We start from the raw sequence: 17,927 nt of genomic DNA on the forward strand, positions 1-17,927 counted from the left end.
TGGGCTTCCAGCTCCTTGAAGAGCAGGACCACGGACCCCAAGACTCCAGAAAAGAGGCTGGGATGAAGCAGAAGACTTTCTGGCTGCCCCAGTGTTTGGAAATCCCAGCTACTAATAAAATTTCCTCTGAAATTCAAATGACTCAGATATTCCTAGGAGACTGGGTTTTAGTAGAAAAATAGAATCTTTCCAGCTTCAAAATATCCCTGAGTGATTAAATAATGACTCAAGGAGTTTAATGGGTCAAAAGGGAAATCAGCATTGACTCTTTAATTAGAAAAGATACCTTCCTCCATCTCTTGAGCGTTCAGCCCATCAAAGCCCTAGAGCTGGTTCTCAGGGTGGTGTTATCCCCAGGATTACCACCAGAGGGCAGGCGTCTCTCAATTTCCTATCGATGCAGTGGCAGCGAGGGGACAGCTCCAGGACGCCGGCTTCGGCTGCCAAAGTCTGTAAATACCAACCAGATGGCATCTCCTGGCAGGCAGGTGACTGTTCTACTGTGTGGGTGCACCAGTCACTCCTGCGGCCTCAGAGAAACCCTGGAGAGGGAGAAGAGGCCGAGTACCCTTACTTCTTCTGCTTTCTATACTTGGGTGTCTTCATAAAAGTCTGAGAGGATAACTTTTAGAATATTAAAATGAACTCTGGCAAGTTTCTGATGAATCCTTTATATGAGGTCAAGCCACGAGAGTGGCCCAGAAGGAAGCGGCTCCAGGTCACTGCTCCATCAGGCAGCATTCCCAAGCCTGGCACTGAAACAGCCCCGTTCTGAAAGGTAGAGCAGAATTGCTCTGTGCAGTGCCAGGATGGCAGGGGCTGTGTTTGCTCCTGGGGGGGTCTGGCTTCTCCCACCCTGGCAATCCACAGTGTGGCTGCCAGGCTGGCGTGGCTGGGAGGATGCACGATGGGGGGAAGGGGCGGTGGCGAGGTATGGGGATTGTGGAGACCCCCAAGTTGCCTGCAAAGTCCACAGGCAGGGGACAGTCATGATGTCCCTGGAGGAGGCGGAAGATCACAGAAGAGCTTATTTCCCAGTAGGTGGCCAGACCAGATGGCCTGCCAGTCCTACTCAGTGGAGATTTCCATCCATTAAGTCCCCAAAGAAAGGGCGTGTAGTTGAAGCCTTAATGAAGTCTGGGGTGCTGAGCCTCCCCAACCTGCCTCAACTATGACCTTGGGAGGCACTGCTAGATCAGAGCCTCAGAACCCTTCTGTGTTGCAGAGCTCTCCAGGGCATGAAAACCATGGCCCCATACCTGAACAGTGCACAAAACCACAACACTGTGCATAACATTCCAAGGGGTGCACGGACCCCTTGATTCTCACTGATAGGTCTTCTAAGGACACCTGGGATCCGAGTTCAAATCCCGGGACTGGGCAGTTGAGACCCGTCCAGGCCCTGAGATGCTCCAATTCTGTGACGCTAAACACCTGCAGCCTGGAGCCACAGACTTGGTGGTGTTTTTGTCAGAACATCCTATGGCCCCACTTGATTTTTCTTTACTGTATTTTTTTCCCGAGGATTAACACACTGTCCGAGAAAGCCACGAAGCTGACTTAAATCCAACTTCTGGCACTGACATGGGTTTTATTTTTATTGATTTAGCAAACACTTATAAGGCACTTACTATGTCTGTATGCTATTCCGAGCACTTTACAAATGTTAACTCATCTAGTAGTTTTAAAAGACAATTCCTTCTATTTTTTTCTCTGTTGACAAACAACGGGGAAAGCCAGACTCTTCCAACCGTCTAGGTTTTGGTGGTAACTGTAGCCCCACCACTGCCTGAACGCTGAGTGCGATCTTTGATCCCCAGTTTCCTAAGCTCCCAAATGGGAATAAGTACTATCTTACTGCAGGATTGTTGTTCTAAAATATTAAAAATAACATATGTAAAGCCCATAACACAACGCTTACTGCACGGCTACCATTCATACGTACTATGATGATTTAGGCCTGTGAGCATTAGAAAAGGGATTAATCATCTAAATATGGGCAGTTCCAACATCCATTCCATTCTGCACACAGTCATTACATGCCCACTAAGTGCCAGGCACTGTACTGGGCGCTAAGCACAGGACAGTGCTCAGGGCCTTCCTCCGCATGGAGCCTGCAGCCTTATAAGTGAATTCAGACTATGCAATGAGCTCTTTGCCCCAGACTACCCTGAAAAGCTAAACACATAAAGGGAGAGGAAAAGGCAGGAGAGGGAAATGAGCTCACACGTGCAGAACTTCTTCAGAGAGACAAATACCCACCCATGAGAACCATCAACCCAACACCCGCAGGGACACCCTTGTACTTCTTTCTCACTCTCGCAGGGAGAACCAGAAGAGCAGGAAAAGCACTGTCAAGCATCCCCTTTGTTCCTGTACCCAATTCCAAGAGGCAAGCCACAGCAGCACAAAACACCCAGAAACGAGAGCACACAACACACTGCAGTCACGAGGACTCTCAGGTTGGAGGTCAGAGGTGACTCTCCCAGCCCTTGGGGGAACTGAAGAAATTGAAGTTCCCATACGAGCAGCTTCCGTTCTGCAATCAGAGCTAAAGGTTAGCCCCACTGCCTTGGGGCGGAGGGAGGGAGGAGGGCTGTGTGCAGCCAGGGTCACGGGAGTCTGACACGTTCCTGTTCCAGAATCTCAGATTTCTTGCACCCTGGGAAATGCAAGCGCTGGGAAAGACAGCAGGGTGTGGTGGCAAGAGCCCAGCCCAGGAGCTGTCACCCCGCTTGGCGAGCCACCAACCCCCCTCTGGGAACACAATGGCTAATACGCACCATCGACTGGCTGCCCCTACTTGGGGGAACCCAGGGCATTGCCCACACATCTCTGAAGGGCTTCCATGGGGTTCAAGCCTACTCAGGGGAGGGAGTGGGGCCCTGCTGGACCAAGGGGCCACAAGACCCTCTCCCACCTCGAGTCCTCAATTCCGGGAACTGGCCAGAAGCCTGAGAGTCTCCTTCACGCTATGCTTTGTGGGCAGGGCTGCCCGAATGAGGTCAGCTTCCTACCCTGGTGGGAACCAGTGGGCTACGGCTATCAGGCACACCCCACGCCCACTTCTCTGTCCAGCTCTCTCTGGTTCTGAGATGTGGCTTGGCAAATCCCGGGATGGCCAGCTCCCTCTTCTTCTCTTTGGCTAAAGTTCAGATCTCAAGGGCCTCCGCAGATGACTGGAGACCCCCAGATTCCATAAAGTCAGCTCACTTTCCTTGGGCGACCTGGCCTTGGCTTCAAGTCCCCCACCCCACTCCATGCAGCGCTCACGCACCCACGCGAAGGTGGTCAGAGGTGCTCTGCCGCCACCTAGTGCTCTCCAGAGGCTGTACACCCTGCCCTGTGAGTAGGTGGGGACAAGAGGTTTACTTCGCTGAGAAATAATGTTATCTGTGAACTTCCTGCCTTCTTAATCAATATAAAATCTTTGCAGTTCTTGGACTACAGGAAATAGGCTCACCTGTGCTTACCAGAAAATGCTTTTTGATCTGAATCAAACCTTTATTTCCTGGTTGGGACATCAAGAACCCTCCTGGAAGCCTAAGCCTACAAAAAATATAAGGAGTCGTGGGTCACAGGGTCAGCTCGGGTCCAGGGACAGCTGGTGTGCCAGAGGAAGAGGCAGAGTTTTATTAGAGACAAATCTGCTTGGCATCAAGCAAATGGAATAAGGAAGCTCTTTTTAACTTTTTTTCTTCCTTGAGGGAAAAATGAATCAAAGACTTCACAAGCCACGTGATGCAGAACTTCTGGACTTTGCACTTGCAAGGTCATGGCAGGGATGCAAATGCCTTTTAACCCTAAACGCCCAAAACCCTTCCCTTCTTCTAAAAGGACGCTAAGATTGTACTAAGTGAAGTGGGCATGTTCTGAGGCAAATCTGATTTCTTTCTTTTAGGATGACTTTGTGGAGGGGGTGTGGAATTAGCAGGGATGCTCAAAGGTGGGCCAGCCACAGACCATGGCCTTGAGTTGTGGGGAGTGAGAAGCCTGGTCCCTTCCTGTGGTTCTTCCTGGATGCCACACAGGTCTAGAGCCAGCCCCCAACTCTCCCCAAATGGAAGTGGCCTTCCCCTTCTCTTCTAATCCTTATCTCAACCCAGCCTCACTCATCCACTCACTCGCTCAAGTCATTCCTTCATTTAATCAACACCCCTCACGTTCCAGGCTCAAAGGATCTGATCTCTGCCCTGAGGGAGCCCTTGGTCCAGTACCAGAGGCAGACTTGAGAACAGAGTAGAGCTCAGTGTCACAAGTGCTGAGATAGAAGAAGGTCAAGGGCTATGGGTGCACCAAGGTGAGGCTCTGGCCTGGGTGGGGTGGGAGACAGAAGACTTTCCAGAGCGGGTGGTCCTTGGGCTGGACAGTATGGGAAAAGAGAAGGGAATTGGGGGTTATGGCTCAGGGGGTACCTCCCCTCCTCCCTCTTTGCCTCCAGCCTTTGTTTGCTGGCATATCTAAAATTATTTCAGTCCTTATTTAAAGATGTTGCTATATTGGACCCTGTCATCTTTTCCTAGCCTGACATCTCAAAACCATTAGGTTTTCTTTCTCTGATTGTTAAGTTCCAGCAGAAATGTGCCATTGGCATCATCTCCAAGCAATAACGTCCCTTTCTGTCTACCCAGCCTTCCTCCAAGCTTCTCCCATCTGGGGGTCTGGCCCTGACCAACCAGGTCAGACCTCTTAGAACCCTAAAATGTAAATGATTACAAAAGGCTGAATATCTTTCATTTCTTACTTTGTTTTTATATTTTGACAAAGACTATCCTACCTACTCTTCCATGACCCTCTCTGCACCCTCCTTCCACCTAAAAGATGGGTAGCACTATCTCTCGATGTAGCCCACAGAGTCTCCTCTATAAAAGGGGGTGATGACCCTTGCCTTCGCCGCCTTCCTCACACATATATTGTCACCATCATTTTTCCTATCGGCTGTGAGCTTCCCGAGGGTGGAGGTTCTGCGCTTCTCCGAATTTTCTGTCTGCTGTGGCCTCTTGTCTAGCCCAGACCCTGCAAACCAACCAGGCCTTCAATGTAGTGTAGCTGGTTGAGAAAGAGTAGAACTCCCAGTCTGTGCCCTGAGTTAGCCTCCTGCAAACCCAGTGTCCCTCTTCCAAAGGTGGACATTTGGTTCACTGAGAAGCAGTTCTGTGTCTCACTTTCCCACTGTTGAATGGGGTGATGTCCAAAGGCAACCAGGCAGAAGGGGCTCTGGTTACATGGAAACACAAAGCGTTGTCCCCTGGCATAGTGGACACAATTCAAACTGTATCTGAGCGAAATAATCGAGCCAACCAAGTTACTGAAGAAACAGTCTGAGAAGGCAGACATGCTTCTAGATCTTTTCCAAGTCGAACACTGACTAGAAAGGAAAAAGGGAAGCTCTAATTCTGGATCAAAAGCTACGAATGGAGGCTTCGCTTTCTTAGAGACTGTGGTGTATTGTGGGCAATTCTCCAATATCCATCCCACCCTTGACCCACGGGGTAACAGCAGTGTGTTTTGGGAAATGACACAGTTCAAGGGTGGCCCTGACTGGGCTGTGGATTCCCATACCCCTTACCATGTGACCCAATTCTAGCCAATGGGACATGAGGAGAGAGCAACTAAAGGATTCTGGGAAAGTTCTTTGCTGCTTTTAAAAGAGAATGATGGGTAGCCATTCTCTGTTGCCAGACATGTATGAAGGATGTGGCCAGATTACCAAGGGCAGCCCTCTCAAAAAATAAGGGGAACCTTACAGCATCAGGATGAAGCTAACACTGTTGACAGCAGAGTGGACAGATAGAAGGAATCTGGTCCTTGTTGCTACTGTTGAGGGTCTGGACCAACCTCAAAGCTGCCCTAGCTCTGGGCTCCATGGGCCATGGGCTGATGAAAACCCTCATTGTTTGAGTCTGAGATAGGCTTCCTGTGGTATGCAGTCCAAAGCACCTGGCTGACAGGGTTACCAATCCTTTGTGAGAAGGATGATGCAGTGAAGAGATATTAGGGCAGGAGAAAGGTACAGGACTTGGAGATGACAGAACATGAGGACGAAGGAGAAGGAATTAAGCTGGTCTCTCAGGGTACCGATGTAGTGGGGCCTTGTGGCTGGCTCAGCTGGGGCTCAGAAGTGCTCAAGAACCTCCTCTGTTCCCCTTCCCCCTCCTCTGTCTGTTCACATCTGCAGACGTTCATGGAGATCTGTGTTTTACCAGATCTGAAGGAGGAGGAGCATGGCTGGGGGGAAGATGCAAGGAGGGAAAGGATGATGATGATGATGATGATGATGGTGATGGTGTAGCTGGCATGATGTGCCAGTGCAGCCCCTTGGATTGAACCGGAGGCCTGGGTGTAGAGAAGTGAAGGCCAGAAGCAAATAGGACCAGAGCAGTGGCCATAAGCAGAGACACTTCTGGGCTCACTGATAGCTTGGTACAGAGTCTGGGGGGAGGGGAGGCTTTTCTTGCCCACCTTGCATGGGCATCCTGTGGCCTTGTGGTTTCTGAAAGGCCCTGAACTGGGCACTAGTGTTCCCACAGTGGACACTGTCAGTGTCAGCGGCTTCATGGGCAGGGAACATGGACAAGAGGGAGCCAGAGCAGGGGAGGAAGAAGGATGCAAGTTCCAGTGGTGACTATGCCTGACCGACTGGCTTCATGGATCTTTGGTGTCTTGGAAGCCACTGGCTCCTGTTGAGGCAGGAAGGAAGCTGAGGGTCATTGGAAATGAGCCAACATGCACATGTGACTCCCTCTGACAATGGGTTGGGGAGGTCAGCCAGGTAAGTCTAGATCCACTGACTGGGGCCAGACAGAATATGTTTTGGGAAAAGACAGTTCAGTTTGGGGCCTTGTTGGGTTTGAGATGGCCAGAAGTCCTGGTTGGGCAGATAATGGTTCCTCAGGCTGGATTTAAGTGCTGTCACCAAAAAGGCTATTTTTAGCAATGACTTGGGTGGAGACAAGAACATTTGCTCAATATTTGCTCAAATATGCAGCCAACTCAGAGGTAGAAGAACAGATAATTCCACAGACACTTGTTAGGATTCTAGGTGTGTCTGGGATCCTGTGGAGATGTCCAGGAAGTAGTTGGATGTGAGCCAGCAGTTTGAGAGAGAGAGAGAGAGAGAGAGAGAGAGAGAGATAGAGAGAGAGAGAGAGAGAGAGAGAAAGAGAGAGCAGCTGTGCTAGAGACTCAGCTTTGAAAGTTACAAGCTGAAGAATGTGAATTTTGGTTATGTGGGTGGATGCAATTACCCAGTGGGTAGAATTAGTAGAGCTAAACTGGCCAAAGACAGAAAACGAAGAACCCCAACATCTAAGGACAAAGCAGAGAAAGAACAAGTTTTAAAAGGCCTAGAATGGACAGCCAGAGGGGTAGGAAGAAAATCCAGAAAGTGTGATAGAGCAGAGGACACACAAGACTGTGTTTCAAGGGCGGGGAGTGGATGACGTTTTCAAATGCTGGACAGAGGACAGTGTAAGGACCCTAGCAACACGGAGGCTGTTGATGACCTTGAGGAGAGCAGTTTCCACGGTGTGGATGGGGCTAAAGCTGGACTGCAGCAGGCTGAGGAATGAATGGGAGAGAGCAAAGGGGGCATGGCTAGTGCAGATGAGGCTTTTAAGAAGTCTGGCTGCAAAGAGGAAGAGAGAGATAGTGGCAGCTAAGGGGGGCATGGAGTCAAGGGGGGATGTGAGAGACCTGAGTGTGTGACGAGTCAGTGTGAGGATGCAACTGATGCAGCACAGTTCATGAGAAGGTGTGAGGGGAGGGGAATCAGAACCCAGAGGTGAGGTTGGTCCTAGAAGGGAGGAAGCGAGGGACTGAGGGGTGGGGTGAAGCTCATTTGTGACTGCTTCTACTTTCTTAGGGAAGGAGGAGAGGAGGTCATCTGCTGGAGGCAAGAGAAGGCTTGGGGGAAATGGAAACAATCTGAAATGGCCACCTGGGGACCAGGAGTGAAAGCTAACCAGGACCACAGAGAACTGTCAGGTAAAACTGAGAAGCAAGTTGAGACTGGAGGCCTTGAGTCTGGGAGGTGCTTTTATAGACTGAATGTTTGTGTCCTCCCACCCCACCCCCCAATTCGTATGTTGAAGCCCTAAGCACCACACCCACCCCACCCTGACGTGATGGTATTTGGAGGTGGGGCTTCTGGGAGGTAATTAGGTTTAGATGAGGTCAGGGTGGGGCCCCTAATGACTAATGATGGGATTAGTGCCCTTATAAGAAGAGGAAGAGACCAGAGCTCACTCTTTCTCTCCACTCATGCACAACGAGGAATGGCCATGTGAGAACACAGTGAGAAAGCAGCTGTCCGCAGCCCAAAGAGAGAGCTCTCACCAGCCACTGACTCTGTTGGCACTTCAATCTTGGACTTCACACTTCCAGAACTGTGAGAAAATAAATACCTGTTGTTTAAGCCACCCAGTCTGTGGTCCTTTGCTATGGCAGCCCCACCAGACTAAGACAGCACCAATCTGCACAGTTGTCTGACTTTCCTACCTGAGCCCTCAGCAGTCTGTGTGTAGAAGCAAAGAGGGTAGACAATAGATAGCTCTGCAGTTTAAGATCTGCTAGGCAGGTCCACGAGAAGGACAAAGCACTGTTAGGAAAGTCAAGGAGCTTGAGACAGATGAAACTCTTCCACCTGTGCCTAGGGGTTTACCCACATCTCAGTGACTGCACACCAAAAAGTTAAGGGCCTTTGACGGTATAGCCTAACAGTGGTATCATGTACAATGCATGCTAACCATAGTCACAACTGTGACGTTGTAAAGGGACAGGTGACAAATGGAAGCCCAGTAGTGCCAGCCTGGATCAGGAGCCAGGGCTCTATTTTTGTCTCTGTCACTATGTGACCTTGGGCAAGTTCCTTCCACTCTCTGGACTCTGCTATCCTATTAGAATATTTAGAATATATACTTTCTAAGGATTTTTCCAGCTCTAACATTCTCAGATTCTGGGAAACTTAAAAGCACTGAAATACCACTGAACTCAAAAGAAGTGAATGGTGGGGTGGCTGGGCACTATCTTGCTGGGGTCCCTGAGGTCCCTTCATTTCCTACAGAAAAGATTCATTCCTATATATAACACTTCCCTTAGTAGGAAGAGGTGTATTTGACAAGACTTAAACCAAAGCTTTTCGAAGACCTACCAGAACTGTAAATTGTGTTGTTTTGCATCATTTCAGAAAGGGCCAGGTTGGAAATTTGGGGAAAACCCCAGGAAATGCAGCAAAAGCCAAGAAGCTTGTGAAGAGAGGCTTTTTCCCCCCTTCACAGTGTGCTTTTGTTCTGCTTCCTTGTCACCTGGCTTGTGTCCTGTGCCTGCTCTTCCTTCCTCCAGGAAGCCCTCTAGCTGCCAATGGAGCCGGCTGCTGAGAACTCCAGCAGCGAAGCAAATCTCTTCACCCGGCTGCTTCCTATTTACCCAACAGGAGCAGCTTTCCAGGGCACACCTGGAGACCCAAACCAAATCAAGAGCCTCTCTGCCTTGCAGGCATCCCATCTGTATTCTCCCTGCTCAGAAGAAACCTTGCAGGGGCCTGATTCAGAAGCAAATGGAATGACAAAGCAGGGACTCTGCCTTCTCCAGTTCAGGCTAAGGAGTGGTGCCCCCAAAGCCTGGACCACCTGTGGTGCGTATGCCTCCAGGGTGCAGGTGTGGATAGGGTCTGGAACTAGATCCTCCAAGGTCTTCCCGCTTCTTTCCTTGCCTTCTGACTATAAACTTGAAAAGAGCCTAAAGGTGGCGCTGGTGGGGCGGGAAATGAGTCCATGAGAATGGCTGGGGCAGGATACCAGGCTGCACTACCAATTTTGACCTCCAGAGGGCAGTGGCACAGTAGCCAGGTGCTCAAGGAAGGCTTGACCGCCAACATCTCTGGCGGAGTCAAGGACCTGGAGACCTGGAGAAGCTGGCCCTGTGGTCGGATGGTGCTGCCCATGCTCAGAATGCTGCCACCCTCCGCCAGGCCACCCTCAACTATTTCCAACCCATTTGCCTACCCTTGTTTCCAATGTCTTGCTGACTCTAAGCACAGTACTTGGAAAAAATTATATTTTCAGAGAAAGCCACTGGAGTGAAGTTTTTGCAAAAGGTGTATGGTTTCACAATTGTTACGCAATTTATCTTAGGGAGGCGGGGAGGCCCTTCAAAAACACTTACAGGGAATCCAAGCTCTGAAAATTTAATTGTAGCTAAGGCTTCTCATTTGCTTCTAAAATAACCTGGCAACCCTTCGTTTTTATATTCAAAGCTGTCAGCATGTTCCAAAATATTTAGCGGTGGCATCTGAGGAAGGAGAGTAGCCCAGAACTGGCTCCCAAGCTCCTGGCCAATGTTTAAAAGTCTATATCTAAGAGCAACAGGGTGGGGCTGGGGAAAGTCTGACCTGCCCTGTGACCCCAGGACCTGTTCTTGCCCTTGTCCAGCCTTCAGCTTCCCCCACGTGAATGGAGGGTGTCACTGCTGTGTCTTCCCTGTCCAGATTGAACAAAGGCATCCAATCTGATTGACCAGTTAAGTAGGAGTAGGTAGGGGCCACTCCTTTGAATCAGGGGCCAGCATCTGCTATTTGTTCTCACTGGAAAAAGCAGCAGACCTTTTTAAGGTCTGCAAAGCTCCTGGCTGAACGGTGCTAAATTCCCTCCCACCCTTAGCATGTTACTGCACATGTGCTTTCTTCCCCATCTCGTCCCTGGTGAAAGAAGACTTGATAAAAAGAAAGTATATTCTAAATCCATTCTTTATAGGCACTGAGACCTTGGGTGAGTCACACTAAATCCTGTTGGTCTCTTGATTCCCAGGTGTCCAGATTGGGGGTTGGATGGGCTATTATGCAGTGTGACAGCGTTTAATTTTATAATTCCCCAAGTTCCAAGCAAATGTCACTTAATAGGTTGTCTAGCAGCAACAGGTATTTTCTGTGCCCGCAGCCTTTTTCTGAGGAAACAATATCTGAGGAGAAGAGCCGGAGTGGCCTGATGTGAACTTCTGGCCTCTTACTATTCAGCACCTCTCACCTCTAGGCTGCCTCGCTGTAGGTACCCATGGAAACCCAGGGAGTTATGCAAGAGACGTCTTAGCTACTCAACGGTACCAACACCTACCCTTCTCTTTGGTAATCTTCATCCAGATTTGACAGGAGCTGCGAGCCCACCGTGGAGAGGTCAACCGCAGCCAGGGGCAAGTCCCGATAGGCAAAGTTCACCAGCTGCACGGGAGCAATGCTCTTGGTTTCTTCGTCTACTTGTTGGGAGATGATCTCAACTTCGGAAGTTCCTCCTTCTGTGGCAGGCCTGAGTTGGGGATGGCAACAGGGCAGACTCATCCCTCAAGAACAAAATGATTTTTCCATTCCCCAAGGAAAAGAGGGAGAATGCACCAGAATCTGTGCTGGAGGGGGGCAGGGGAAGTGTGAGGTCACCATTCTTCCCCGCTGGCCAACCCAGGGACTGGACTGAGGCCCTACCGGCTGCATCTCCCTCACGAGCTGGGGAAAAGTGGAAGCATGCTCAGATCTTAAAATATGAGGTTTGGGGGGCAGAGTCCTTCATCAAAGGGAGGTAAAGACCCAGATGGAAACTCTGCCAACCAGCAAAGCCAGGACTTAGACTTTTAGTCTTCTCAATAACTAGACTTTATGTTGGAGTAATACATTCTTTTAAATTGTCTTCCGTGTTTCTTTGTAAAGGTCCTTGGGAATGTTTCTACCATCTGTACCACAATAGAGAAGAGAGGTGTTTGTTCACAACTGGATGTACTGCTGGTGCTCGGGGAGCTGACCTGGAGGCCTGTAGGGACCAAGTGAGCCTTGGGACGGTGAGGACAGGAGGGGCCAGCTGTTCTAGGTGCCACTCCCTTCCTACTTAAACTGGTCCTACTACAGCTCCCTTTATAAGGTTGACAGTAGGAAATGGGGTTCACTTGAACAAATGTCTGAGGGGTTTTGGGTCTCCTACTAGGTTACCATCAGGCTCCCCTAGGGCACTGCAAGTAACCCACAACTCCATTGGCATTACAGGGCATCTCAACCAGAGGCAGGACTACCTCCCAACCCACCAGGGGTATTTGACAATTGGTGGAGGCATTTGTGGCTGTCACATTACCAAAGGAGGTCACTAATGACATAACTAAGAAAGGGGACATTACACATCCTGCAGTGTGTTCAGTAACTAAGAACTCTTCTTTCCAAACACCAACAGCTACACTGTGAGGAGATGGTGGGCTGGATCATTTTCCTTTAACTTCCTGGGCTTCCATCTTTGGTTCCCCCAACACATCCTTGACCCTATTTCATCTGTAGAATCTGAGGGGCTGGGTCTTGTGTCTCTGGCCAAACAGTGGAGAGGAGTAAAAATTAAACATTTGAGGGAACACTGAGAGGCCAGTTGTAATGCAGCCCAGTCTGCGATAAACTGTTCGGGGGCTCTGGTGCCGATTCCAATGCTGACTTCTGCGGACCTCCTCTGGGGCCTCAGTTTCTCCAGCTGAAGCATGAGGAGGTGGAATAGAGGCTCTATTCTTTCTCTGTGATCTGACATGGATGTGAGAAGTATGGAGCAGGTGGGAGGGGCTCTGGAGTGATAAGTTCCTACACTTGGCTGGACAGTACTACATTCTAAATGTTTCCAACCACCATTGAAAGCTAACCAATAATACACAGTGGCAGTTATCCAGAAAGTTTGGAACTGAATCTGCCTACTTCTCTTTTGCTTGAATCATCCCAGATAATTGAGGAAAAAGTGGGATTTTTCCTTGAACACCACAGATTGGCTGCCTAAACTACCTGAATTCACCAAGTAATTTCCAATGCCCCACTTCTCTTTTGTAGGCTTTATTTAAACCTTAGCTCTTTGCTACCTGTCAAGCACAGATAATAGTACTCATCACGGTGTGGCATTTACAAAATGACTCAAGATCTTCAGACAGAACAGTCACAGGATGTGAAGCTTCTGTGTTTCTCAACAATTGAAATAAAAGTGTGGGTGTTCATGGGGGGAATCCTGGCTCTTCCAGATGTTTCCCAAAAAGTAGATGCTGGGTCAAATTTGTTCTTTTGGAAACTGTGGACTGCCAAACTGAACAAGTAGAGCTTTCTGATCAATGAGATATTCATGGAGGGCTGGGGTGAGTTTCTGAAACTAACAGGATGTGGCTCTGAGAAGCATGGAATAAGCTACTCCTGCCTTCCTGCCCTCTGTTCCCCTCTTGCCAATGGTCATGGTGGCCCAGCACCATCTCTGGCCATGGATCATCTCAGTGGGAGGAGACAAGGCCTCCTTTAGGGGGAGTGAAAGTCTCACAGTTATAGCCTGAGTACTGGGACTATTCCCTGGTCTTGAATATGAAGAACAGTATGGTGTACAACACGTATCAGTGGCTCTGCTCTGCACCCCTCACTTTGCCACGTGACTTTGGAGCTTCCCATCAAAGGGAAGAGTATATTTCCCCACCCTTGATGCTGTGTTCAGTCATGAGACTTGTTTCGGCCAATCTGATATTAGCAATCCCACTGGATTAGCAATGGGATTACAATCCCAGTTTTGGATTGCAGAATTCCTCTGCCTATTTAAACTAAAAAATGAGATGACATGAATAAGGTAACTCTGAGAAAAAGTAGATTTTAACACATTATTTTAATGTCAGGCTCAAGGACAAAACCACCTGGAGCCCCTCCATCTCTACAGGGCTGGGGAAGGAGCTATTGGCTGTACCCCCAATCCTGATGTGCCAACTCAGTATCCACAGAGAGCCGCTCCCAATGCTACTTACTGCGGACTGGTCATGTTGAAAGATGCAACCAGAGCCATGAGTTTTTTGGGTGTCTAGTGGGGCTCAGCTGTCTTGAAGCCTGATGTCAGCATGTCCAAGCGTGGGTTCTATAAGGCATACAAATGTGGTGCCCTGAAAACAAATAATTGAATAGTAGGAATTGATTACACTCAGATGTCAAAACCAAAGTCCTCCTAAGCTCATCTAAAAATGGAAGCCCTTAGAACATTCTTCCATATAGACTTTCCTTCAAAGTAATAGTGAACAGATTCCTACCATTACCTACGGCGGATAGCAATAGGCATAATTTCACTCTTTTTTAGAGATGAAGAAACAGGCTCAGAGTGATAAAGTGACTTTTCTGTGTCACACAGAGATGGCAGAGAGCCAGGTTGGACCACAGCTCTTTCTACTAAATAGACAAGGAAAAACCAGGGTAACTTTATACTTCAGCTTTAGGAATCTCAAAAATCAGGTTTGTCTCAAAAATCTCGTTTCCAGGCTTCCCTGGTGGCGCAGTGGTTAAGAATCCACCTGCCAATGCAGGGGGCACGGGTTCGAGCCCTGGTCCGGGAAGATCCCACGTGCCACGGAGCAACGAAGCCCATGAGCCACAACTACTGAGCCTGCGCTCTAGAGCCCACGAGCCACAACTACTGAGCCCACGTGCTGCATCTACCGAAGCCCGCATGCTCTAGAGCCCATGCTCCGCAATGAGAGAAGCCACCGCGATGAGAAGCCCACGTACTGCAACGAAGAGTAGCCCCCGCTCGCGGCAACTAGAGAAAGCCGCCCGCATCTATGAAGACCCAACACAGCCAAAAATAATAAATAAATAAAAATAAATTAATTAATTTTTTAAAAAATATCTCGTTTTCCCAGAAATTTCTTTCTCCCGAGATTTCCCTCTCCTCTGGTAGTTCTGTCTCTCCACTCTTTCAGGCGTTCCTCTCTTCTTCCCAATTGGGTCTCTCCAGGAGACAGGCAGCACACCCTAGAGCCAGCCTGCCCGTGGTCATGAGTGAGGAGATAGATGGGCCCCTGGGCTGGACAGCTGGTGTCTGTCAAGTGGAGTAAAATGGAAGCTTTGTTCTCACCCAGACGCTCCAAGGACAAAGCTAGTGGCAGACGCTGAGCTCTGCTGAAGTAGAGATAAGATGACCGCTCCGGAGGTCAAGGAAAACTTCCCTGTCTGCACATGCGCAGGAAGGCTCCTTGGGGGTCAAAAAGGGAGGGGGAGCCACCCCATAATAAGTGTGGACATACCCCCACAGGCCTCTGCGGTGGGATCCATCCTAGCAAAAAGTTGTGCAAAAAGTTGGGGAGGGTCCCAGGACCAGTCAGGTGTGAGAAAAGAAACAAGATGCTTGGCCAAATGTAAACAAAGACCAGAAGGACTGCCCTATATAAGTGATTTCAATCCCTTCTTTACTGCCTCCTCATTCAGGACGCCTGCACTCCTCTCTGGGTGTGTATTTCTGCCTTGCTTCTGATTTCGATAAATAAACTGTTTCTGGGCTTCCCTGGAGGCACAGTGGTTGAGAGTCCGCCTGCCGATGCAGGGGACATGGGTTCGTGCCCCGGTCCGGGAGGATCCCACATGCCGCGGAGCGGCTGGGCCTGTGAGCCATGGCCGCTGAGCCTGCGCGTCCAGAGCCTGTGCTCTGCAACGGGAGAGGCCACAACAGTGAGAGGCCCGCGTACCGCAAAATGAAACAAAACAAAACAAAACAAAACAAAAAAATAAACTGTTTCTCTCTGTGCTCTCCCATACCGTTGTGCTGTGCCTCTTATAATAAACTTTGTATCTGTTTTGCAGTTTTTGCCTCCTTGAAACATTTTTGCTTTCAAAGGAGGTAAGAACCAGGGAACTTTGCTTCTAGCCTCTAGCCCCTGGTGGACTAGCCGCTAGATTCAATCCCTGGGCAGGGAAATAAGATCTGCTTCAAGACTGCTGTCCCAAAAATAGTCAGAGGCTGGCTCCCACTCACTAGCCCTCTGTCCTCAGTTTGTCCACCTATAAAATGGGAATAATAATAGAACTAACTAAATGAGTTAATGCGTGTAGAACACCTACAATAGTGCCTGGCATGTAGTGTTGGCTTTTATCGACATAGTTACTGTTTTATAAATTTAAATTGCACGGTCTGTTGAAAGCATTTGGATGCCCGAGTGTAAGATTTCCTCTTAAAATCCAGACTAGGTAAATAGAATATACTTTTCTATAAGTGGATGCTGTGGTACCACCTAGAAGTCTTCTGGGAGACAGTAACAATCAGGCAGAATGTACAAAGACAAGGAGACAGACCCATGTTCTGGGTGATTTTGAACAAGTTACAAGGGAGGTTACTCCAAGGGGCGGTCCTTTTGTAAGTTATATTCTAATTGCAAACTGCTTTTCCTACGAGACATCAACCCAGGATGAATACCCTCTCCCAATCCTGAAGCTCAGGAGAGACAAAGGGATAGAATTGTTACATCACGCAGAAGTAAAAGGTGCTCCTGGAGTAAGCAGTGATGGGAAATTTACAAAGTGGAGAAGTGTCTCTAACTTCTGTGTAATTAAGAAAAGTGAGAGGCTTCCCTGGTGGCGCAGTGGTTAAGAATCCGCCTGCCAATGCAGGGGACACGGGTTTGAGCCCTGGTCCTGGAAGATCCCACATGCCGTGCAGCAACTAAGCCTGTGTGCCACAACTGCTGAGCCTGTGCTCTAGAACCTGTGCTCTGCAACAAGAGAAGCCACCGCAGGGATAAGCCTGCGCACCGCAATGAAGAGTAGCCCCTGCTCGCCACAACTAGAGAAAGCCCGCGTGCAGCAATGAAGACCCAACGCAGCCAAAAATATAAATAAATAAATAAATTTATTTAAAAAGAAAAAGAAAAGTGAGAGCTCAAGTTAAAGGAAACTGAGGAAATCCTGGGAAAGCCTGAACTTCGAGCAACCGGAAATAAGAGATGGAGAGCTTTCTAAAATCATAAGGGCTTTAATACAGGGGACCACCATTTTCACACCAGATGTTTCTGGGGCAAAAACAATAACAACAACAACATGGAACCAAGAGGCAGGGACAACAGCAAAGAGAATTTGGACAGGCATTTTGTAGCCACACCTTGCCAGTGGTTTCACTTTACCTTATACTTTCATAAAGAGGGTCTACATGTATAAGCCAGAAGTCTCCTGTAGTATTTGTAGTATTAACTGCCTAGTAAATTTATAACGTTCTCCATTCCATAACACAGATTTAGTCAGTTTCAATCATTTCTGTTCTCTCTACAAAGCCTCAAGCTAACCAACTCCTCCCAGTGGTAGGAATGGTCGTGTGGACTGTCCATCCTCCACTAACAATGAAGTCGGGATGGAGGGGTCCACAAATAGGAGACCAGGTGAGCAATACTCCCTTTGGGAAGGTGTTTTAATGAGCTGTATTCCCAGGGTGGGCACTTTACAAGCTCCACAAGGTATTAGCTCTGTGGAGAATATACGAGGAAGGTCTCTGCTTCCATGGACCTTCCAGTCCAGCTGGGCAGGCAAGTGTGAAAAATAAAAAACTCCAAAATTTTTGGGTACCCTTAGCAGTGAAGAGCAAGTAAAACTTGATAAATCTATATGTATAAAAAAATAAACATCAACTCCTATACTAATATATTATGGCTAATATAAAATATATATAAAAAATAGAAATGAAAGTGATTTAATTTTAATTTGACTTTTTAGGAAGGAAAATTTCAAATATAGAGAGTGGTAGGGAACTGTACAGTGAAATTCTAGTTAGGCATCACCCACTTCAACAGTGAACAGCTCAGGGACAGGCTTCCCTGTATCCTGCCCTTTCCCCACCTCTCATGATTATTTTGAAAGAAATCTTCATTCATCTGTAAATGTTTCAATACGTAGCTCTAAGAATAAGGATAAGGATTCCTTTGAAAAGATGTAACCACAAAACTGTCATCACTACTAAATCAACAATATTTTCTTATTATCAAATATCCAGGAATTGTTCACATTTCCTTGTTTTTCCTGTAATTTTTAAAGGTTTGTTGAATCAGGAGCCAAACAAGGTCCACACATTATGATTGGTTAATATGACTCTTCAGTCTCATTTAATCTGTAGGTTTCCCCCTGTGTCTTATGTTTTCTGTGCAATTTGTTGGAA

General features: G+C 48.3%; 1 protein-coding gene across 2 annotated transcripts in view; it reads right to left on the reverse strand.

Moving 5' to 3' along the window:
* The window catches only part of TMEM266 (transmembrane protein 266), a 144,397-nt gene that overhangs the window by 74,691 nt on the left and 51,779 nt on the right, over window positions 1-17,927 (reverse strand). For both annotated transcript variants that reach the window (XM_060154808.1, XM_060154814.1), the window contains exons 2-3: window positions 13,774-13,905; window positions 11,109-11,297 (exon numbers count right to left, since the gene is read on the reverse strand). In XM_060154808.1, coding sequence (XP_060010791.1) covers window positions 11,109-11,297; window positions 13,774-13,811 — 227 coding nt within the window. In that variant the 5' untranslated portion in view covers window positions 13,812-13,905. The remainder of the gene's footprint in view (window positions 1-11,108; window positions 11,298-13,773; window positions 13,906-17,927) is intronic.

The sequence above is a fragment of the Lagenorhynchus albirostris genome, chromosome 1, assembly GCF_949774975.1.
Source record: "Lagenorhynchus albirostris chromosome 1, mLagAlb1.1, whole genome shotgun sequence".
NCBI lineage: Eukaryota > Metazoa > Chordata > Mammalia > Artiodactyla > Delphinidae > Lagenorhynchus > Lagenorhynchus albirostris.